General features: G+C 40.3%; 1 protein-coding gene across 1 annotated transcript in view; it reads left to right on the forward strand.

Annotated features, from left to right (window-relative positions):
- Nucleotides 1-25,565, forward strand: part of LOC121284946 (low-density lipoprotein receptor-related protein 1-like) — a 1,922,347-nt gene that overhangs the window by 1,882,512 nt on the left and 14,270 nt on the right. The window contains exons 84-87 of the mRNA XM_041200912.1: nucleotides 4,154-4,328; nucleotides 10,761-10,865; nucleotides 21,836-21,949; nucleotides 22,260-22,336. Of these exons, the coding sequence (XP_041056846.1) occupies nucleotides 4,154-4,328; nucleotides 10,761-10,865; nucleotides 21,836-21,949; nucleotides 22,260-22,336 (471 nt within the window). The remainder of the gene's footprint in view (nucleotides 1-4,153; nucleotides 4,329-10,760; nucleotides 10,866-21,835; nucleotides 21,950-22,259; nucleotides 22,337-25,565) is intronic.

A 25,565-nucleotide genomic window follows, 5' to 3' on the forward strand; every position in this document is an offset into this window, starting at 1 on the left:
CTATTTGCGACAATTGATGGTAGTTTCATGTTCTGAGACTAGCTTCATTTCATTTTTATTCAATTATTCCAGCTGCTGTGGTGGGATTTTAACTTGTGGGCCTGTGGATTACTAGTTCAGTGACATTACCATTCACCACCATCCTGAGTACTAGGTCCCTTGCCTTTTGTGGTATATCAATAATTTGAACTTGAATGTATGCAGTATGGTTAAGAAGTTTACATACGATACAAATATTGACTGTGTGGTTGAAAATGAAGAAGAAAGCTGCGAACCACAGGAAGATGTCAATGGACTAGTCAGGTGGGCAGAACAATGGCAAATGGTGTTCCATCCGGAGAAGTGTGAGGTAATGCATTTGGAAAGCTAACAAGGCAAAGGAATATACAATAAATGGTCGGATACTGAGAGTTGTAGAGGAACAGAGGGTCTTGGTGTGCATGTCCACCCTAAGGTGCCTGGATAGGTAGGTAAGGTGCTGAAGAAGATTTTTGGGATACTTGGCTTGACCAGCTGAGGCGTACAATATAAGAGCTGGGTGATTATGCTAGAACTGTAAAAAACACTGGATAGACCACAGCTGGATTACTGCTTCAGTTCATATCAGAAAGATGTGATTGCACTCGAGAAGATGCAGAGGAGATTTACATTGATTTTGTCTGGACTGGAGAATTTTAGTTATGAGGGAAGATTGGATAGGTGAGGGTCATTTTCTTTGGAAAACAAGGCTGAGGGAAGATCTCATTCAAGTGTGAAATTAAGAGTGGCCTAGATTGAGTGGATATGAAGTCGCCATTTCCATTGGTCCATAACCAGACGGCATAGATTTAGGGCAAGAATTAAGAGGTTTAGAGGGAATTTGAGGGAAAATATTTTAACCCATATGGTAGTGAGGATCTAGAACTCACTGCCCTGAAAGTGGTAGAGAAGAAGCCTTCATATCATTTAAAAAGCACCTGGGAATGCATTTGAAATGCAAGGCTATGGACCCGAGACAGCACCTTCCAAACCTCTACCACCTAGAAGGATAAAGGCAGCAGATTCAAGTTCCCCTCCGAGCTACACATCATTCTGACTTGGAACTATATCACCGTTCCTGCACTGCTACTGGGTCAAAATCCTGGAACTCCCTCCCTAAAAGCACAGTGGGTACACCTACATCACATGGACTGCAGGGGTTCAAGAAGGTGGCTCACCATCACCTTGTCAAGGGACATTAGGGATAGGCAATAAATGCTGACCTAGCCAGCATCGCCACACCCCATGAATGAATAAATAATGAGATAGAAAGAGGAATGGGTGAATCAATACTTGTCAGCCGGCATGGATATGATGGGTCAAATGGCCTCATTCCGTGCTATAAATTTCTATGGTTTCTATGAGAAAGATAGGCTAATGTTTCCATGTAACATTTCATCTGAATTGTCATCGTCAGACAGGAGAAGACCCTTTACAGAGCTACCCAAAATATAATGGGAAAGAAAAACAACAGGTTGAGGTCAAGACTTCAGATGTGCAAACTACTATCACACAGATGTGTTAGTAGCATTATTAGCTACAAATAAGTTTTTTAAATACTGGAAAGAGATGTAAAATGCTACAAACTACACGATGGTCATTTCAGGCAGACATATAAATAGATATTGGAAAGACATAATTGAATCACATGGGGCTGAATTTTACCCCCGTCGGGGGGGAAGTTGATGGGCGGGCGCGCACAGGCGCGTTTCTGATTGGTGCCCCCGAATGGAGGCGTGGTGCCATTTTACGCCAGTGAACCAATTAAGGCCCGCCCAGCATGACATCCACAGGGAAGCGCTATACTCTCCCTGTGTGGGTGGGGGGTGGGGGGGGGGGGGGGGGGGTTGGGGGGGTGAGAGGGGGAGAATCCCAAAATCAAGATTGCGCTCTTTCGCGCATGTGCGCAAAAGACTGCACTCATCTCCCTGAGCTAAGTGCAGCATCAGAGAGATCGGCTGTAAATGTAAAGACCCTTAAAATAGAAAAATATACTTTCCCTAACATGTCCCCTCATGTGATAATGTCACATGAGTTGGGACATGTCCATAATTTTCAAAAAAAAATTTATTAAAAATTTTAAAAAGCTACATGAAACCTCATCCCGCCCATGAATGAGGTTTCATGCTTTTTCTAGTTCGCGCCTGGGCTCCTGTCCTGCCCACCAACCTTTAATTACATAATTGACTCTGTCAATGGCCTCAATTTTGCTGTGCCCCCGCCTTCCTGAAAATTTAAATGGGGCGCAGTGGTGTTGGGAATTCCACCCAGCATCACCACGCATCATTTTACGTGTCAGTGAGCAGGCCCTGCCCCCACTCGCCGACAAGTAAAACCCTGCCCTTGGTTTGGAACACAAAGATTACCAGACACGAAAGACCAAGCTCTATCTGGTTCTACCATCCTGGTAGTCACATGATGCAATAATAATGGAGTTGTTGACTAATCGTAACAATTGAAATAGGAAGAAAAGCAACTGAATGTAAATGGGGAAATCCAGCAGGGGAAAGTTGTTGCATTCAGAGTTCAAGCCAGAGCGCTGAAGGGCACTGACAAATTAGATGGCATTCTTAAAATGCACATTGTGCATGATTTTGAGCAGCTTGGGAGCCCCAAATGACAAAGGTCAGGCAGCATATTGGAGATGCTGGAATTTTGAAACAAAGCAGCAAATGCTGGAAACACTGAGCAGATCAGGCAGGCATAACCATTCGTTAGAGCTAATTGTATGTAAATCTCTGTCTTACGTGGACAGACTGAGTAATGTAAGTGCATACAGGTTATTTGGACTGTGCACAAAACTGAACTGCATGATTAACTATCTTCCCTCAGTAACTCAACCCTAGCTGCCACTCTATCTGTGCTTTCAAAGATCTTTGTCTTTAGCAATTCTTTTATCCCATCCTGCACTGTCACCCCTACCACCACCGCTCCCACCACCCCCCCACCCCCCCCAACTCCTTTTCTTCCTCCTGCTCATGCCATGGCCACTTATTATCTACTCCTCCTGTGTAAAGCACTCTGAGACATCTGTATATGTTATTGAGCAAGATAGACATGTAAGTGATTGTTGTTTTAGTGCAAGGTCACAGACCCTGGAATGATTCTTGATGCTAGAAAGAATTTCCTCCCCACCTCCTTCCAAACAGTTAAGCTGTGTCACCATTAAGAATATAGTTCATTGAATATATGGTTAAGGTGAGATTGACATTTTTAAAGATAAGGTTGAAAGACAGGATCAATTGCTATATGCTACATGAATAATATCCAGTGGGAGTTATGCCTAAGATTTTGCATGTGATAGTATCCTAGCCACAAAATTACCAATAGATAGAAAATTGCTCCTCAAATCTTCAGATGTTCAAAACTTGTGTTTGAGTCCAACCAAATTCAATGCACATATTGCCCTTGTTTTAAAATTGCAAGCCATTTCTTTCAGATTATTTTGTATTTTTGCAAAATAGCTAAAGTGCATTGAATTAAATGTAAAATTAATTTATCAATTAAATTGCACTCAGAAGGCGTTTGCACTGATCAACACATTTATTTCATTCTGTTAAGATTCAGTAATAAACGTTACCCCAGCAACAACTGTGCTGCTTTGTGATTCTCCATCATAGAGGTATATTCCCTTTATCTGGCATTGAGACTGTTTACATGAAATAACTTCGAAGCAATTCACGTAAAAAAAAATCAGCTGGATTTTGAATCAACATGTGCTTTTAGCAAATTAACCAATGCAATGACAAATAAAGATTTATTTGCTGTTCGAGAATTGATATGAGGGTATCTACCAAACTGGTAGTAGGTATGATTCGTAGGTGTCCCTACAAATTTGCCATGGAGAAGATTGTACTAAGCAACAGTGAGTGGAGATAATGACATAAGTGAAATTGGGGTAATCTCGAAATGAGAAACCCTTAAAATGATTTTATGTTCAGCCCTGACAGTATTCCTTATTAGGAAAAAACCCAGCCACCTTCTAAAAATAGAAACCTCTGAATTGTTAGTAAGCAAATGTACTCAAAACAGGATTACTTTCAATGAAAATGCTCACAGTTGTCATTATCATAATTTTTATTGTTTAATTTATTACTCTAACTCAAATTACAATTTGCATTTCATTCTATTCCAGATGTGTGCCATAACTACTGCATGAATTTAGGAATCTGCAGAATTAACAATGATGGCAGTGCGCAATGCATCTGCTTACCACAATTTGAAGGAGCAAAATGTGAAGTGGATAAATGTGCTGTATGCCACAGTGGACAGTGTATTGTGGACAAAGAGACAGGACGGGTGGCCTGCAAGTAAGTAACATTTTGTTACATATTGAGAAGCATTATCATTAAGAGTATGAGCAAGCCAATACCGCAGCTAATGGTACTGGGCACTGCAGGCGACCTCTATTCATTTTCTGCAAGTTGCTTGATTTGTTGAAACAGCTTTGAGTTCAGATTATTAGCGTGCCATTCCTTCATCTTTAGGGCAATTTACATATTTTGGCTGGAATGCTACTTTAATTTTAGTTAAACTACACCCCCTCCCCCCCAAAAAAAAATTCTTGATAATATTATGCCTATTTTGACTATTTTCCTACTTCGTAATCCGAGGGTGAGGATGCATTGCTATTTTAGTCTGCGGCACCACCTAGCTTCCATACAGGAATTTACATCAGTGGCTTCTTTAAAAAACTCCCTTGGAAATATAATTTACCATCAAGTGCTAGCTTTCAAATAAAAGTCTCTTTGGGATATGAACTTCATAGACAAGCTTGGTATTTATTGACCACCCCTCATTGTTTTTGAGTAGTTGGTGGCAGGCAGTGAAGAATTTGAGATACATGTCCAAGTTGGGATGGTGTGCGACTTCAAAGGGAAGTTGCTGCCTTTGTGCTTTAAAGTGGTGGAGATGGAGTTTTGTAAGTACTAATGAAGAAACCTTGATGAATTGTTGCACTGCAATCTTTAGGTAGTACACACTGCAGCCAGAGTATGGTGGAGGAAATGGGTGTTTAAACTAGTGGATTATGTGTCAATCAAGCAAATTGCTTTGTTGTGGATGGTGCTGAGTTTCTGAAGTGTTACAGCAGCTTCACCTGTCCAGACAACTGGAGAGCATTCCATCCCATTCTGGCTTGTGCATTATATGCATGGGCATTGCGAGTCAACAGGTGAACCGCTTGTCACAGAATACCCAGCCTCCGACCTGCTCTAGTAGCCACAGCCTTTACGTGGTTGTTCCAGTTAAGTTTTCAGTCAGTGGGGACACCCAGGATGTTGATGATAGTTGACTTGAGTGTCAAGGAGACGGCTAGCCTCTCGCTTGTTAGGTACAATCATTGCTTGGCTCTTGTGTGATGTGAATGTTACGTGGCACTTATCACCCCCCAAACCTGTATATTGTCCAGGTTTTAATGGATAGAGGCATGGGCTGTTTCATTATCTGAGCAATTGTGAATTGAGCCAAACAATATGTAACCATCAGTGAAAAACCATTCCCCTGACCTTATTATGGAGGGAAGATCATTGATAAAGTAATCAAAGATAATTGGATTTAAGGTGCTTCGCTGAGGAACTCCTGCTGTGATATCGGGGCTGAGATGATCAGCCTCCAATGACCACAGCCATTCTCTTTTGTAACAGGTTTATTATTTCAGGTCTGTAACTTTTCTTCAGAAAGTCAGAAGAAAGGTCACAGACCTGAAATATTGGTCTGGATTTTCATTTCAGGGAGAGTGCTGACAGTGTTTGAAACTTTAAAAATAGAAAAATAAAATAATTATTAACGTGTCCCCCTCATGTGACAATGGGACATGTTGATAAATATCACAAAAACTTTATTAAACTTTTTTAAAACAGACATGAAACCTCATCCCTCATTCTGCTCCATATGTGTGCCCAGGTGCACTTCTCAGCCAAGGAAAAAGCTCTCACCATAAGTACATGTGGAGGATGTTACATTGGAGACTATGGGCAGAATTTTTCCGTCAGCGAGCTGGGGGTGGGGCCCGCTCGCCAATGTGATAATGACACGGGATGATGTCGGGAGGAACCCCCGATGTCATCCCGCCCCATTTAAATATTCAGGAAGGCGGGCGGACAGTGAAATCAGCCGTCCACCCGCCGACCTGTCAATGGCCAATTGAGGCCATTGACAGGTAGTTAAATCAATTAAAGGCCCTGCCCATCCAACCTTAAGGCTAGCGGGCAGGCCAGGAGCCCCAGCGGGCTTCTGAAAAAACATGAAACCTCATCCACTGGCCGGATGAGGTTTCATGTCTGTTTTTAAAAAGTTTAATAAAGTTTTTTGTGATATTTATTAACATGTCCCATCTCGTGTGATATTGTCACATGAGGGGGACATGTTAATAATTTTTTTATTTTCCTATTTTTAAAGTTTTAAGCACTGTCACCAATCTCCCTGAGACAGCACTTAAGTCTCAGGGAGACCTGCGCTCTTTCGTGCGCATGCATGAAAGAGTGCACGCTGACAGTTGGGGAATCCCTCCCCCCCGCACAGGAAGTGCATAGTGCTTCCCGTCGGGTGGCCTGCCCACGTAAAATGGCGGCAGGGCCCATTTCGGTGCCAGCGATCGGCTGCCTGCCCACCCATCAAGGGCTAAGTTCTGCCACATGTCATTGCACTGGATGCGGTGAAGGAGGGTGTCGTGGTCTTCATTCTCTTACCCATCGCTATGCAGGAAAGAAGATCACACAATACACTCTGGTGGTGGAGTGGCAAATGTCGTTGCTCTGACATCCATGAAGGAGGAGCCCTTGACATTGCCACACAAGACCCGTTTTTCTGTTACAACATCTGGAGATGTGTGCCCAAATGTTAATACTCAGAGTCATGGGCAGAGAATGGAGGAGTCCATTCATGAGATGTCTTCCATCACATCTCAGCTGCATGAGCGCATGAACTCAACCATTCAAAGAATGGCCAAGCTCATGAAGTGCCATATGGGACATCATGATGAGTGGATGCAAGAAAAACATCTTAGCAGGCTGAGAATGTATGCCATTTTCTGTAGCTTTGACCCCTCAATGGTATGGATGGAGCAAAGACGCATGAAGTAGCTACCAGTTGCGCCCCAACTGGTGGTTCCCTGTGACAGACATGAGCGCCATGAAATACCTGGGCCTTTCAGTGATGAAAGCCACCATCTTGGGGCACTGCCTTCAACCACACCTCCCCCCCCCCCCCCCCCCCCCCCCCCACACTCCTCCCACACTGCCACCTCTAATAGAGGTAACATCTATACAGCAAGGCCCCTGTGACCAAGGCTACTCCTCCATTGTCAGGGGTGGGGCAGTCAATGGCAGTGCCCCCCTCCCACCCCACCCTTACTGGCACCACTGAAAAGGTTGCCACAGATATCTCAGCCACAGGCAACACGTGAGAGCAGCCTTCCTCAACTTCAGCCTTATCCACAGCACAAGTGGCCACATCAGTAGTTTCACTTTGTGGTTCACTTGGATGACTTAATATAATGAAATAGTTAATCATTGAATCCAGACTACATGTTTCCAGTGTTTTGATGGCACTGAGGCACCAGATTGATGGCGTGGGTATGCAATGCAAAGATGGTGGTCAGGGCTGTTATGGGGAAAAAGAGTACTTATACTTCATATGCATCTTGGATACTGTGAGGAAGGTGAGTTTCTGAGCCAAATGCCTTCCAGGGTGAGGCACCCTCAGGTGAGACATGCTTGGATTAGTGCAGTGCGAGCTTCCCCGCCGTGCTGGTCAATAGTTGACACCTCAGCTGGACCTGTGGAAAATCTTCCACTGCAAGATTATCATGCTTCACCACTTCTTCCTCCTCCACTCCTTTCTCCTCCAAAGGCATGTGCCGCTCCTCTGCATCCCCCTTGTCAAGATCCACCCTCTCAGGAGGGCCATTTTTTGAAGAGCACAGCAAAACACAACATTGTAAGAAACCCTCGAGGGAGTCTACTGGAGGGAACCCCCTGACTGTTCAAAGCACTAGAACCTCATATTCAGGAGTCCATGGCCTGCTTGAGGGGATGGCCTACTCCTGCTCCTATTTCTTATGTCCTTGTGTTTGATGGCCACATGGATACAACTGATAACCCTTTGCACCTGAAGGAATTCAGCGATGGAGACAAATCCTGCAGCTCTCTGTGCCTTTGTGGCCCCATCAGCCTGGAACTCATTGTACTCCAATGCCTTCTTATACAAGGCATCCATCACCTACCTGATGCACTGATACAGCTGCTTGTGATATGTCACACAGGTTTGCTGCTACCCCTTGAAGTGACCCAGAAGTAAAGAAGCTCAGCGCCACTGTCAATTTCATGGATGCTGGTGACAGGTCAAGTTTGAAGTCCTCCTCCAGAAGACACTTCAGGCAGCAACCTATTGCCTCCATACTGCAGCTCCGACATGCCCAAGAAGCTGATTCTTTGGCAGTAGATCCAATAGTGAGGGTTGCACCTTAATGCCCTCTGTGCTCCTCAGGTATCACCTCTGTCTCTCAGGATCAAGGGGCTGCATTTGTTTTGGAGCAGCTGTTCCTCAAGGCTGCTCATCGCCAACTTTGAATGGCTGAAGCCCAAGTTCAGAGATGGCCTTACTTGCATTGTAACAGCTGCCTGGACCCCAGCTGCCAGAACCATCCCCACCCCCACAATACTTCACCAACCCCTGTAGGTGCCCTCTCCCCGAGTCAGCCCAAAGCCTACACAGTAAACTCTTTGCAAGTCTGCAGACTCTGCTCACACAATGGCCACCATGTGCCAATGTTTAAACTGTCCCCTGCTCCTTCCCCCTTTTATTCGTTGTTAGGGAATTGATGCCACCTCAATGGCTGGCCCCCTGCAGTGCTGCCACCTCCTCTTCGTGGATGTATTTGTGACTCCATGACTCCAAATCTCATTTTGACCTTTAAAGAGCTCTCAAGTGGCTTGTTTGTATCCTCAGTTAATGGCCACTTTCAAGTGGTTTACCCATACCCACTATATGACACTCCACCACTGGGAGGCAGGACCAGGTCAGAAAGCTGGCATGCCCTGTGGCGATGAGAATTTGCCGCACACCAGCCTCTGACCCTGCCTCTACCACACTGTGAAGATTCAGCCAGCTGTTTTTCTCTCTCCACAGACCTGCTGAGTGTTTCCAGCATCTGTAGTATTTTCCTTTTGCATCTTATTTTGTGTCAGTTATGACTCCAGATATTGGAGAATTTTCTCCTTGATCGCCGATAAGTTCAGATTTACTCGGACTCCTTGGTGCCAGAGTTGGCTAAATGGTGCCTTGATGTTAGAGGATTCACTTCCACTGTACCTATGGAATTCAGGTCCTGTATCCATCAGTTTATTTGTATCTGTGTAACAGTGAAATCTCCTGTGACTAAATGCTACAGTGCGCTTGATGTTTGAACTCATGTCCAGTAATTTATATCAATGTTACACAATTAATTTTATGTTGAATTGAATTGGCTAACAGGAAAGTGGTAATATGGAGCTACAGAATCTGAAATTAATGCAGTTATGTTGTTACCACTGAGACCCACTCAATCTGATTACAATTCATGTTGGGTAAAACACAAGAGTGGCTCAATTATGCTGTACAATATTAGCATATGAATACCTAGTCTGTTTATATGAAACTCATCCACTATTGTAATGTTTTTGTTCAATTAACACATCCCTTATAATGCTGGGTAAGGCACTAGATGAATGCTTTGTGTATTTAGAAAAAATATGTCATATGCAGCCTGGTGTCACCCAGGAAAGCTGACACATGTAGGATCTCCTAACAATTTCTGCTATAAAATAAAGAAATTGACTGCTTCCACATATCTCCCTCAAAATGACTCAGTCTGTGAAAGGCTAAGGTTGATAGAGCTTGATTTTTTACAAGAATGGCAAGCTTAAAAAAAGACTGCTCGTTTGAAGAAGGAAAAGTGGCTTTTACAGGGAGTGCTAATGCAATCCGGTTGTTGCTATATGTGGCCCAGAGGATTCCTTTCATGTGTAGATGTAGCTTTGTTTTACTATCATCAGAGAAGCACATTAAATTCAAATGATAATGACACCGGGGAAGATAACTTCTGCTCTAAGTGTAGAAAAATATGTTTACGCTTTTCTTACACATAGCACACAGAGGAAATCTTCACATATTGTAGCTCTTTGCATAGCTATGTGGCGTGACTGTAGGCTATAACTACAGAGTAGGGACATTTCTAAAACATATTTGATCAACTGGACCTCAAATTTCAAACTCAATCTATATCAGCATATTTCAATTTCAAAAGAAGTCGTTCAGCCTTTTGCTGACTTGGAAATGCTCCCAATATGAAGCTGGTATACACATAAGTATGTCCATGCACTGGGTATCATGATATTGCTACCATTACCAGTGTTTTTTTTCTTAGAAACCCAAACTCTAATGTTAGGATACTGAACTCACATTATAAAATAGGACTTAGCAATAGGGTTGAAATACTGTGATGTAAAATTTCTGAACGATTAACAGCACAAAACTTGTGTAACTGGCTATGTGAAGCAGCAAATTGATCATTCAGTTGGATTTCATTGATGTATTTTTCACTAAAGTGAAATTATTGTTCACTCTCATGGAAAAATATTTTCTGACTCAATGTAAGCAATTTCTTGTGCAACAGAGCATTCCATTGAATACATACAGGCGCCTGTAATTATGGTTCTTGTAGCATAATCTGGAATGACATTAGTCTCACTTTGTTGATACAGTTGCACAAATGGAAGGATTGCATCCAGCTGCCTGTCTTGTGATGGATACTGTTACAATGGTGGCACTTGCCAGCTGGGCCCACACTCTGAAGTGCCCACGTGTGTGTAAGTGTATAATCTGTACTTTAAACTTATAATAGACATATATCCTTTAAAGTAGCAATATATCTTAGGATGAGTTTAATATGCTGATAAATAATTTAAGTCCATTTACCTTTTAATTTGAGGAAAAATATGTGTATTTCAGAACAATGGCAATAGAATAGTTTTGTTTTATTACTTAAATAACTTCTAATTCAATATATGGAGGAACTGTCATGACCAGCAGTTCTGGACAACTCCACAAATTTGCCTACATAACAAAAGTCAGCAAACTTCAATATATGTAGTTTAGCCTATTAGCACTTGACTGCTGATGCTGGCTCTACCAAAGTTCATGGGATATGTGTTAATGGCGGGCACCTTAGAAGCAGAGTAGTGGTTGACCCTGAGGGGAGGGCAAGATGTCAAACCCCCTGAAAAAACAGAGGTCAGGTATTCCCATTTACCCCAGTTGTTAAATAATTACTGTAAGTTTTGCTTTAAACTCTATTCTCCTTCTGCATACGAGGCCACAGTACCAGCCTGCATCACCAGGTGGGCCCTCCTTATGTTAATTACTGGTAGGCATGTCTGACGAACCTCCACCACCATATACTGAGGCCCTTTGGGGGCCAGGAAAGCAGAAAAATCCCGACATAGGCAGGTCCCATCTTGTGGCAATTGATTCTGCTTGGGTTAGGCATGCCATTCTGCAAGTTCATATGCAGGGCCAGAATATATCATTCCAGATTCCAGCCTAATGTGTGACTCATTCATGAGGGAGTATGCTCTGTGGAGCAAAGAATTTTGGATCTGAGAATTTTTACTCAAGTGAAGCTATTCATTCCAGTAGAAGAGAGAATTAATAACTCAATATCACCAATTTCAGGAGAGTATCATTATAACCAACTTTTTCATTGAATTGTACTCTGTTGACTCAACATTTTGCTATTTTCTTCAACCCAATCTCTCGAACCACATCTGTTGCCACTTTAATCAGCTTATGTTATTCATTTCAGCGGTCTTCCCTACTAACCTTTCCTTGCCTGAAATTCCTAATTGTTAACTTTTGTCTTTTGCTAATTGAGCTTTTTACCACAGTGAATAATTTGGCTACATCAACCTTATCAATCCCTTTATGTACATGAACATTTAAAATTGGACCACTTCAAAGCCTTCACACACAGTTCCTGCCCAACTTTCTTAATCAATTCTGAAAAAAATATATCTTTATAGCTGAAATCATCTTGGTTGCTTCGTCTGTTCCCTTTGAAAGCTACCAATAAATATCCTCATGATTGGGGATTAGAATTAAATACATTGCTACAAATGAGATATGATCAATGTATTTTACAGCAACCCAATCATCTCTTTTGGTTCAGAATTTCACTTTGTACTAATATATGTCATGCTAAGTGTTAAAATAAAAATTACATTTCTGTATTTTGCGTACCCACATAATCGTATGTTAACTTACTCAACTGTGGACAAATATTTTCATAAGTTTTGCTCTTACAATCCTAATGTATGTCAGCATCTCATGGGTTTCCTTTGTTTTCATCAAGTATTTGTTACTAAAAATCTAATATAAAGAAAAGTAGGTATCCCATTCATTGAGCTAAAACAGCACTTTGACATGTCAAATATCCACCTGAATGCTACTTTATAAAAGCCAAGTAAAGCCATGTCTTATTGTTCCTTGATCCCATTGCTAATTCAGATGGCTCTTGCATCTTTTATTATGTGGTACTAGTCAACATTTTTTTATGGAAACAATTATAATCCCTCAGTGCTTGAGAAGCAGAGCATTGATCTCATCATTTTGTCTTGATGTCATTCACAAGGGACATAATAGTGCCAAAGTATGAGAATTATCACATAAATTATGCCATTGCATTGTGGCTAGCTGCATCATGTTGTAAATAAAAATGCAACAATGAAGCTATCTAAGTTATTATATTGAGGTATTGATTCCCCTTTAAGCCAAATCGTGTTCATTTGATAAATCTTTTGCGCCATTATTGTCATTTTATTCTTTCACTATTAACACTTTCCCAGTTGCAGCCCCTAGAACAGTAAATGAAGATTTATGTCTCCTTTCTTTGATTTTTAGCACATTATTCAGGCAGAGTGGCAGCGGTAAAGGAATTAAGTGCTCACTCACACTACTAGTCAGTGCTGAAGAATATTAACATCGCTAGGCAAAACAATAAAGCATACAGTAAATGAGAGAACGGGATGAATAACAAGGCCGTAACTGAATGGGGCTGGAGTTCACATTCATAAAGAGCAAGAGCAATGGTTCAATGCTCCCTTTATATTATGGAGCTGCTGCCAGTTGAATCAATGCTGTCATATAATTATATCTTCTCTATGTACAGTGCAAGGTAGAATCTACTACATCAGTATTAATACAGGAACAAAGGTGCATGTACAATGTGATGCATATACAACTAATTTCCATTTTGGCTACACCTTCCCTTTGATTCAGGGCTAAGTCTACCTGTGGGCATAAAATTGCATTGTTTACCACAATTATTTTCATTTGTTTCAACTTGAAGTGATTCTCTTTGTATTTACATTAGAGCCATAGAGGTCTACAACACAGAAAAAGGCCCTTCGGCCCATTGAGTCTGCACTAGTCAAACAAGTACCTAATTATTCTAATCCCATTTTCCAATTCTAGGCCCATAGTCTTGTATGCCATGGCATCACAAGTACACATCGAAACACTTCTTAAATGTTACGAGGGTTTCTGCCTCCACCACCCTTTCAGGCAGTGAGTTCCAGATTCCCAGTACCCTCTGGGTGAAAAAATTCTTCCTCACATCCCCTCTAAACCTCCTGCCCCTTACCTTAAATATATGCCCCCTGGTTATTGATCACTCCACCAAGGAAAAAAGTTCCTTCCTGTCTACCCTATCTATGCCCCTCATAATTTTATACACCTCAATCATGTCCCCCGTCAATCTCCTCTGCTCCAGGGAAAATAACCTCAGTTTATCCAATCTCTCCTCATAAATAAAACTATCCAGCCCAGGCAATATCCTGGTAAATCTCCTCTGCACTCTTTCTAGGGCAATCACATCCTTCCTTTAATGCGGATTCCAGAACTGCACGCAATTCTCTAGCTGTGGCCTAACCAATGTTTTATACAGTTCCAGCATAACCTCCCTGCTGTTATATTCTATTCCTTGGCTAATAAAGGCAAGTATCCCATGTGCCTTCTTAACCACTTTATCTACCTGTCCCGCTACCTTAAGGTACCGGTGGACATGCACCCCAAGATCCCTCTGATCCTTGGTACTTCCCAGGGTCCTACCATTCATCGTGTATTCCCGTGCCTTGTTTATTCTGCCCCAGTGCATCACCTCACACTTATCTGGATTAAATTCCATTTGCCACTGATAAGCCCATCTGACCAGCCCTATATCCTCCTGTAATCTAAGGCTATCCTCCTCACTTTTATTAGGCGCATGCGAGAGGCGGCAGCGTGCCTCACTGACAGTTAAGAGGCCTATTAAGGCCCTTAAGCAATTAATTTATTTGTATTTTTTGCTGTTCGTTCAACCGTTTGGTTGGCAGGAGGGCGGATAGGCCAGGTGGCCTTTGCCTTTTTTACGAAACCTCATCCACTGGTGGGTTGAGGTTTCCAACAGTTACAAAAGAAAACTAAAACATTTTTAACATTTTTTTTTTCACGTCCCTCCTCATGTAACTGAGTCAGCGAAATCACAGTCAGAGCCCAATCGTGGGTGGCAGACCATCTTGCGGCCGTTCCTGGGCCCGCCCACCTGATGAGCGGGAAATCCTGCCCAATGGGTTCTGGTCTCAGTTAGAACATGGGGAGAGGGTTCTGTAAATGGAGGTGAGGAGAATCAATGCAAGTGTAGCAGTAAATCATTGGCTCAATCTCTGGAGAAGACTATGATGTCTAATAATGAATTGTACGGGAGGAGTAGCATACTGAAGGACTGACTAAAATTGAGACTAATTCAAAAAGAGACAAAAGGTGGTATTTATAAAAAGTGCAACAGTTTGGATTACACTTGCAAACCCTTTATAGCATATTTTTGAAGCTGTGAATGTGCTATGCCAACATTTCACTGAGATAATCATATATTGGTTCATTGGGGTACGGAGGAATAAGAATTGTTGAAAAACTGATTTGAATAGAATTGGAGGAAAATTTCAAAGCAATACTCAACATTCAAATATTTTTTCATTAAATGTTCAAATCATTTCTGAATGATTCTCAACTGCAATGATTTCATGATTATTTTCTTTCATCCTCTCCAACCGTTGAACGATTGAGCTCTTAACAGTAAACACGTATTTTAAATTTCTGCTAATTCTGTATAAAACATTCCTCCTATTAAATTATGTTTGAAGACATTAAAATTCATTTCTGTTCTGATAGCATCCAGGATAAACTAACAAAATAAACGTTTGAATTGAAATTAATGATCCTTATCTGTGAAATGTGTTAAAGTGTTCACTTCATTATATATCACTATAGTTCCAAAATCACAAACTATTTAAATCTATCTATTGGATGTCTTGCAATTTTAAATCTTTTTACCCAGATTTCAATTTACTGTGGATTAGGTGCAATCTAACCAACATTAATGCCAATTATTATAGTTGCCATATAGCTAGATTCCATTTCACTACATTCAAGTTTTTCATATGAATTGTTTCTGGGTTTTTTTGTACTTCTGTGTACTGGAGGACTTTACGGTTCATTTCAAAATTGCATAGATCTCTGTACAATCATTGGGGTTTTTTTGCTGTACTTCTAAGAAAGAATGTGCCATCAAAAAGTAATTTTCATGACCTCAGAACACCTGCAGTGCCACCTCAGCCAATAAATTACTTTTCAAGTTCAGTTATTATTGTAACGTTGACAAACACTGCTGCCAATTTGTACACAGCAAAGTCCCACAAATAGCAATGAGATGACTGATCAGTTAGCATCATTTTGGTGGTGTTGTTTGAGGGATAAATGTTGGCTAAGCTACCAGGAGACCTCTCCTTGCTTTTCTTCTTGCAGTGCCATGAGACTTTTTACATCAACTTAGGGAGGCTGATAGGGCCTCAGTTTAACATCTCATCAGAAACACAGGATAATTGCTACAACTAATGCAACTAACAGGACGTTAAGGATAAATCATATTCAGGTTAAGCTGAACAGGGTTGTCAGATTCCCTTCCCTGGATGAAATATAATATATTTTGAACTTTATAATTTACCTGGATTCAACAGTGTCTTGAGGAGGCAGATTGTAATCTCTCGTTCCATGGCCCCAACATTTCAATTATCTTTTTCTTCTTGCTGGAGAATGAGGGATAGACCGAGATAATGATGGAGTTGTAGAATTATTCTAGCAGTCTTATTGTTAGTGAAAACACTCCATTAAAATAATGGACCTTATAGCTTTTGGAAGAAGGCATTCATTACCATCACAAATGCTGCATTTGTTTTGCTTCTGTCGTTGGCATTGGTACTCCAGTCATGACAGAAAGCATCCACAAGTCCCACAGACTGAAAACAATTCGAAAATTACAAAAAGAAAACAGACGTAGGAAGTGAGGGAAAGATAGTGAAAAGAAGGGAAGAAAGAGAGAACACATTAAATGCCACTTGGCTGCCCTTTTTGATCCTTGTAACAGACATAGCTTGTGATTTTTCATATATATATATATTTTGGCTTGAATGATTGTGTCAGTAATATGGCTTGTGATTGAAAAGTTCACACCTTAGAAATTGTGCAATGTTACCAGACCTGCTTCTGTTTTATTTCTTTCGGGCCACTGCAGGCATCACTTGCTATATTTCTGTGTACTTGAGTGCACTTCATACTCTGGTTCTGCTAACTTTAGGCTTCTTCTATTGAACATTGTCAGCTTGTCTTAATATATTTTAAGTTTCCTTAAAGTGTAACATCACTATTGAGTGCTGCAAGATAACAATATTTGATTCACGATGTTACCTCCCTCACTGGTATCATGTAACAAGAAAAGAAAATAAGGGTGTGCTTTAAATAACTCTTTTCATGACCGCCTGATGCTTCAAAGCATTATACAGCCAATCGAGTATGTTTGAAATGTAGTCACTGTTGTAATTTAGGAAATTTGGTATAAATATATTTCTTTTTGCTATTTGCTACTTATTTCAATATATTTCTGTGAATATTTAAAAACACAACAATATGCAGCAAGATGTCAGATAAACCAGATAAATATAAAACAACCATAACTGAGGTGCTCTTTAACAAGTGGAAAATATGCAAAGTCAAAGATTATCTAAACTTATCTATTGGACATGTTTCACTATCAAATTATTTTTCTTCTAACAGCCATGACACAGAATAACACATGGCACATTAATGAGTTAGAATATCTGTAGTTAATGGGATATTTTTATGAGATTTTCTGGATTTTGACTAACAAACAGGAAAGAATTCAAAGCAAAACCAGATCATAATTTAAAGCTTCTGTGACCTGACACCACCCAAGTCAGAATTCTCATTTCCTACATATTGACACTGGTGTGACAGCATCCCAACCTACTACATCCTTTAGAATTTATTTTTAACTGTTATTTGGGGAGCAAAATCTATTGGAGGAAAACTTGGGCCCCATCATTATTCGGCAAAAAATTAACATTGTGGGAACCAATTTGTGGGCATGCTCTCACGTGGCCAATCTCCACCAAAGTACATGCTTCCAAATTGGAAGTCAGCAATTTCCAAGTGCTCAGGTTGTCCCTCTGAGTACATAAGGCCCCTTGAGTATGCTAGTGAGGATCCTTCTAGCTGTTTCAAAAAATTCCTCATTTACTGAATGGAGTATGCACCACACAGGCTCCACTAAGATTTTACAGCTCTACAGTGGCCTAGTAGATCTGGGGGCCACTGGTGAAAAGATAAGTTCATTTTTGCCTAACTGCAACTTGCAATACCATGGGTCATTGCCAGCCCGTGCTCTTCTCCCACCAACGCATGGCTAATCTTCTTGAGGGCCTGACTGGAAAGCTGAATTGGGAGGCCAGTTTGGCACTTGTAGCTTGCTGCTATTACACAAGTGAGGATTCAGGCCCTATTTCTAGCAAGATTTGCACCAACATTTTCAGGCATGTGTTGCACATGCAACAGCTGTTTTGTGCTGATTTCCAGCATGATCCCACCTTCCCTCATATTGAATCTGATTACCAGGACAACAGTCATTTAATTAATTGATATCGTTTATTTTGAAAAAAAATGGTGATATGTAAGAACTATACTGATCTATAGTGTTCATAACTTAGCTTCAAAATTCCTTATAATGAAAATTAAGTTGCAACAATATTCTAGTTACATATTTGCATCATTGGTAACTACATTTTTAATAAAAAAGCTTTTTGATTTTACATAATGCAAATTCTAAATCTGTTGAGCACCTAATGATACAAAGATAATGAGCCCATGGTCTTTACTTACCAGTAATATAAGATCAATGACAAGAACAGTCTTTTGTCTTATGAGAAACCAAGGTGAAAGACCAAGACTGTGGAAGATTTCACCTTAACCAAATAAAGTAAGAGAAGAGATTAATTAATAAATAGTGAACAGCTGATGTAAAGTTTGGGCTTTAAATGCCTGATTGTTTTATGATCAAAGAATGGCCAAGTGTGGAAGGAATTCACCATTTTTTGAGATTCTAGGAAAGGATGACTTGGGTTCAAGAGGAGATTGTGGTATGAGTCTTGATTTCATTACAGTGAAGATGTGGGGAAGTGTAGGATAGCATATTTGAAACTTAGGAAAAGGGCAAAAAGAGGAAATCTCACAAGATTATTGAGCATGCCAGTAATGAATAAAACAAAGCAAACATAAAAGGTGGAAGGGAGAATCTAAAAGTGGAAGAGTGATTTTTTTTTCAGACTTATTCAGAAGTACACAAGAGATCCTAGTACAGCCTCCCTATATATTAGATTAGTATAAATCTTGGGCAGTCTTGAATTCATAGAGGCATGAAGGAATATAAATGACCTTGATGTGAAAGAAGAAACCAAGCTTCATGGAATCAATTTTATCAAGGAAGGAGTAATTGTAGTTCTACTTCAAGTCAGCGGGGATAGTAAGGTCAATGAATAAAGAAGGATTAAGGATGGACACATCAATAAAAATGTGCATGGCAGCTCTGATGTTGGATTAATACATGTTATCAGCAAAGATCACATTTGTTCAGAGTGCTTCTGACTGATGGAGGCATCAGGTGTGTTGGGCAGATATTATACTAAGAAATAGTGCAAGTTATTTCACCCATTTATAGTCACCAGATGGAAAATATACCTCCAAACTGCCAACCAATACCGTAAAAAGTATTGGAGGGATTCTATTAGTTAGACATGAGACTATGGTCAGAAATATCAGACAAGATGGATACAGCATAAGTGTTAGGACTGGAGGAAAGGAAAGGATTTAGGAAAGAAACCAAATTACCAAGCTAATCAGAGATAGGTTGATCTTTGAGGGAATTCATGATTGTAAGGACCTTGCAATAGTGTTAATCTGCACAAAAGAACAGGAGAAGCCTTTGGTGAACAGTGTGAAGTCACCAAGATTATTAGTGTCAGCAAAAAGGAAATTAAGGTTGATAGATTTTGTTTTGTTCCACAAAAACTTAAGATCTAGATAGCTGTCAAAGGTTAGGAGAGTGACAGAGCCAGTGGGTGAACTCTGAGTTAAGGATATTTTTAATTACAAAAAGTCAAAGCTAAATGATTCACAGAAGTTAAGGCCAGGATCAGGGGTATCAGAATGAATATAATCATATGCACCCTATTTTTGATCAAAACTTGGAATAAAAAGTGTAAGAAGGACACTGGAAAGGCTAGGAATCAGGAAAAGTCTAAAGTTGATGTCACAGGGCGGTGAATGAACTTTCACTTTCCAAAATCAAATCAAATATTTCCTACACAGATATTTTGTGCCATGTTTCTGTAGCTGCTTTTATTGGCTCCCACTGTTAAAGTTCAAAGGCCTCATCCCTCCTTCATAATTGGGCATGGAAATCTGCAAGGTGTGATTTAAAACAATAGGTATAATATTCAGCAAGTAGACTGTCCCATTAGTTTAGAATTTTGTGTGTTTTTAGAGTGGAAAGCAACATTTGTAAAATTTTTTAAAAAGTACACTTTCTTTACAAAATATCCCTACAACAGTACCTAGTATTGTTAAAAAGTTCTGCATTGCATAACCATGATTAAACAGATTAATTCAGTGCCCCCTAGCCCCTCCCCCAACCTTCCCTTGAGTAATTTTACAATCCTTCCACGATTTTCTTCTTATGTTAATTTTTTTCTTTTTCTGCCTTTCACACATACACATACACAAATGAAAGAAATGCAACTATTTTGACTAGCCAATACACTTTACAAAATAAACATTAAGCAATGGCAACATTTTGAGTGTAAAGTTTCACTTCTCACATTGACGTTCAGAGGGATACAGTAGAAGAGGCCAGGGAAATAGAAATAGTTTCAAGGTTCAGAAAAAATGCCGGATGGGTTTCAAAGCGTGCAGTAAAATTTAAAATGGATGTAGCAAATACAGCTAGTATAGTTTTGGATTTGTCGAAGTTGTGCTGGGTGGTAAACTTTAGGTTTTACTTGCATTTTTCATTGAAGGGAAGAAAAGAAAAAGATCAGAAATAACTACCATTGTAATATGAGAAAGAGGTAAAAGAAATTATTTCATATGTCTTGTAGCTTCTATGGTGCTGCATGGCTACACAGCCAAGATACATATGCGACCACAAGGTTTTTGTCTCAGGTTTCTTAATGGAGCAGCTTTCCATAGAATTACCAATGAGTTAATGGGTGTACATTTGGGTAAGGGACTCCTTTTAGCAGCATTTGCCCTCCTAACAACTTTAACAGCGGTGGAACAAATGGGAACAAATAGTAAATGTGAAGTAAATTGGCTGAAATTCTTCAGCAACCAAATGGAAAGGTGGCAGAAAAGTTAAGTTTAAGGAAGTGATTAAAAGAGGGTTAGAGGGAAGGAAAAACATTATTCAGCAACCACAGCAGGATACCATGAGGGACGGTTTTCATTGTTTGCTGTTTTTAACAAAATTGTAAAGTCAAGCATAAAGATGGCATATATAATCACACTACAGATATCAAACAGCAGAAATCGCCCCAGTTCATTTGTGTGAGACTTGGCATGTGTTTATGAAAGGTTGCTCTTGTGTTAAAATACTAACAGGTTCAGGTTATTTTTCTCAAGTTATAAATTGTTACAGAATCTAAAAGCACCTCAAACATGATTTTTATTTGTTTTGCATTGCAACTTTAGTCCTGTGTAGTATCCATTTACAAATGTATCTTCCCTTTTAACTTATCTTTAAAAGATGCTATCATATGAAGTGGGAAGATTTTCACAGGGACTAACAATGGCAGTGCTTCAGTACCTTGTACAAATCTCCATTCTTTTTCCACAAGTCTAGATAGTGGGTATCAGCTAACATTTAACTATGGAGGAATCACAACCAACCCCAGTCTTTTTTCATCTGATGCCCAAACACGCATGCTTTCCACCACAGATCATTTACTGATTATCAGGTCTTGGAATCTGGGGTTGACAATTGCCCTCTTGAACATGAGACTCAAGACTCCTGAGGCCAGTTGTAACATCTTCTGGACAAACGTAATTATTTGTACCAATATCCATGATATTCAAATAAACACAATCCAAATATGCACTAACCATATACTGACGTGACAGTAATTTAAAAATGGTCGATGAAAGGACCAAAGTGAATTTTTCTCTGAGGCAATTTAGTGTCTTCCTGTAGTAACAGTGGTCCTCAATTAATTAGGTTTATTAAACTCAGCAAAGCTATCCTTGTTCGTGAAAAACTGGTGCAGCAGGAAAGGGGATCAATAAAATTACACTATAATACAATTCAGCATTTTAATATCACTTATATTCTATAACTCTGCAGATGCACAGTGGGGTTTAAAAGTGATCGATGTGACCAGAAAATGAACCTTTGTGATTACTACTGTCAAAATGGAGGGGTTTGCACTTTAACTGCATTTAATGAGCCTCAGTGCAAGTAGGTTTTGACCTTATGCCAAACACTGTTCTTTGCTATAAAACATTGAATTCCAGCAGACTCATCATGCATTGGTGGCATGTTTCAATAGCCTTGTAAATTAATTGCTTTTATGCATGGCATGCTGTTGGCCTATATCAGAGCTAATCATCCCCTCAAAGCATTGCTTTTTAAACAAACCTGCTGTCTAAACCTTAATGCATGCTCCCAAATGCTGTTCACTCTTGCTGATATCTGAAGATGCTCTCTCCTCTGGAGGTTGGAACAGTTGCAGTACATTAATTTTACATCCTTAATTGGTTCGTTTCAGGTGTTCAAATGAATGGTCGGGCACACAGTGTGAAAGGCCAGCCCCCAAGAGCAGCAAAACTGAAAATACAAGAGGGAGTAAGTATTGCAAATCCATGCCTCACTGTAGTAATGATATTAGTTTTCTATCGTGAAACATTGGTCTCCACGTTAATTTGAGGGCCATCTTCCAGGGTAAGTGGATCATTGGTCTACATGAAGACTTCATAATGTTGAGGCAACCTGAAGTTCACAAATGCTTGACACATGTGTGACAGGGTTAAATCTTTAGGTTTACAACTTGGAAATTCCAGTTGGTATTTTTTAACCAAAACTGATTATGCCTATTGGTACTTTTAGTGAGCAGGCAGTAGTTAAAGTAGTAGCCCAATTTACATTATATAGTGTACAAAAAGGCCTTCTATGATTGGTTCCTATTGACAGTTACAGCTAAACCTGAATAGGAGCTCAGAAGAATACAATTGCCATGATAATACAGCCAACACTAAGATCTTTTTTCAGAGAGGTCATGGATTGAAAATACAAATGGAAATATCACATGTCAGTCTTTTTGACACAAGGGTTTTGAGAAGGTAATATGAAGAATGCCCAGCAACACTGCTGAATGTCAGCCGGCTACAAGGACTGCTTTTAAACTACCATTAGATGACAGGTCAGGGATAAGTCTATTCTTCAGCATTACAAGCCCTTTAAAGAAGCAGCTCTTTCATTTAAAAAAAATGTCTTGTATACTCCCAATCCAACCAGTCCATTCTCACTACATGCACATTGAAGTCATGTTCCCACGAAGAAAATGGATGGGGCAGCCAAATCTGGAGCCTCCTGGCTGATTAGATGCAGGGAAGACAAGATAAGGCAAAAAAAAAGAAGCTTATGTCAGACATTGAGAGCTTAATTCTACAGAAGGCATGGAAGATTATAGAAAGTGTAGAGGTGAGAGGGCATGAAAAAATTCCAGCAACTAAAATCAAGGGAAATCTAAAGGTGTTTTATAACTGCATAAAGAACAGAAGGATGAGCAAGGAAGGAGTAAGGCCTATTAGAGACCAAAAAGGTGACCTTTGTGTGGAGCAGATAGGATGTGGGCAGGGTTCTTAATGGATACTTCATAGCTGCCTTAAAAAACAGGTGGGGGACGATGATGACATCATTGTTAAAAGGGAAGAAAGTATAATATTGGATGGGATAAACATTTTAAGAGAGGAAGTATTTAAGGATTTGATGTATTTGAAAGGCAGATAAATCATCAGGAATGGTAGTGTGCTCTGCCCAAAGGTAAGTTCCTGGCTTATTGTCTGCTGATACTTCATCCTGAGCTGTTTTCTTGGCAGTTTTTGTCAGTGCTGTTTTGGCATTGCCTTCCATTCTCAGGGTCAGGTCAAGGAGGCAGGTGCCCAGTCTACCTCAGCCAGAATGAGAATCAAACCCACGCTGTTGGCATTATTTTGAACTACATGCTAGCTATCTAGCCAACTGAGCTAAGAGGCTCCAAAAATCACCAGGCCCAGATGAAATATATCCCAGGTTGTCAAAAGAAGGAAGCAACTGACCATTATATTTGAATTTTCCCTGGCCTCAGGAGTGGTGCCAGAGGATTGGAGGGCTGCCAATGTGGTACCATTGTTTTCAAAAGGAGGAGGGGATAATTCTAGTGATTATAAAACAGCTTAACTTCAATCATGGTCAAATTACTGAAATCAATTCTGAGGGACAGTGTAAGCCTTCATTGAGAAAGCATAGATAAATCAAGAAAAGTCAACAAGAATTTGTTAAAAGACAGGTCACATCTGACTAAATTGGTTGAATTTTTTAAGGGGGTGACAGGTTGGGTTGATGATGGCAGTGAAGTGAATGCCTGCATAGAATTTAGCAAGGCATTTGGCAAGGTCCCACGTGACAGACTGTCAATAAAGTTCAAACCCTTGGGATCCAAGGGAGAGTGGCAAATTGGATCCAAAATTGGCATAATAGCAAGAAGGAAAATAGATGATCGGTATTCCTGTGACTGGAAAGCAATAACCTGTTGGGTTCCACAGGGCTAATCAGTACTCAGTCCTTGCTTTTTGGTAGTTTATATTGGACTCAAATGTAGGGGCTATGATAAAGAAGTTTGCAGATTATGCAAAAATTGGCCATATGGTTGACCGTGAGGAGGAAAGCTTGAGACTGCAGGAAGATATCAATGGTTCAATCAGTTGCACGGAAAAGTGGAAAACAGGATTCAACCCGGAGAAGGGTGAAGTAATTTTGCAAGGCGCAACAAGGCAAGGAAATACACAATAAATGCGAGTAACTGAGAAGTGTGGAAGAACAGAGTGGCCTTGGAGTGTTTGCTCTCCAGTCTTTCCTCATGGTGCATTTCTTTTGCACTTGGGATCATTTTTGTTGCTCTTCTTGCAACTTTTTTAATACACGTTTCTTTTTGAAATTATTGTGAGGGCAGAGCCCTATGTATTATGAAGCCACAGCATCGATTCAGTACCGGGCAAATATGTTCCTGTAAAGACAAATGTGGGGACCAAGCCCGGAGAACCCTAGATGTCAAGGGAGATAAAGGTTAGGACTAAGAAAAAAGGAGAAGCTTATGGCAGGTACCGTGGACTCAATATGGCGGAGTCCCTAGAGGAATATAAAAAGTGCATAGGGGAACTTAAAAAGTAAATTAGGAAAGCTAAGAGAGTGCATGAGAAAGCATTGGTGGGTAGAATAAAGGAAAACCCAAAGGGCTTTTTAAATATATAAAGAGCAAGGGAATAACTAGGGAAAGAGTAGGACCAATTAGGGACCATAGAGGTAATCTGTGTGGACCTGGAAGACATGGGTACAGTTCTCAATGAATACTTTGCATTGGTCTTCATAATGGAAAAGGGTGACACAGGTATAGACATTAGGGTGGGGAATTGTGAAAAATTAGGGGATATTAACATAGAGAGAGGAGGCACTAGCAGGTTTAGTGGCCTTAAAAGTGGATAAATCCACAGGCCCAGATGAGATGTATCCTAGGCTGTTGAGGGAGGCAAGGGAAGAGATATCAGGGGCCCTGGCAGTAATTTTCAAATCCTCTCCGGCCACAGGTGAGGTGCCAGAGGACTGGAAGACTGTAAACATTGTCCCATTAGTAAAAAAAGGAGGAAAGGATAGACCAGGAAATTACAGGCCAGTCAGTCTAACCTCAGTAGTGGCGAAGTTACGAGAAAGAATTCTGAGGGACAGAATATATCTGCATTTGGAGAGACACAGATTAATCAGGGATAGTCAGCATGGATTTGTTAAGGGAAGGTCATGTTTGACAAATTGCATCGAATTT

This window comes from Carcharodon carcharias, chromosome 12, assembly GCF_017639515.1.
Source record: "Carcharodon carcharias isolate sCarCar2 chromosome 12, sCarCar2.pri, whole genome shotgun sequence".
Classification (NCBI taxonomy): Eukaryota; Metazoa; Chordata; class Chondrichthyes; order Lamniformes; family Lamnidae; genus Carcharodon; species Carcharodon carcharias.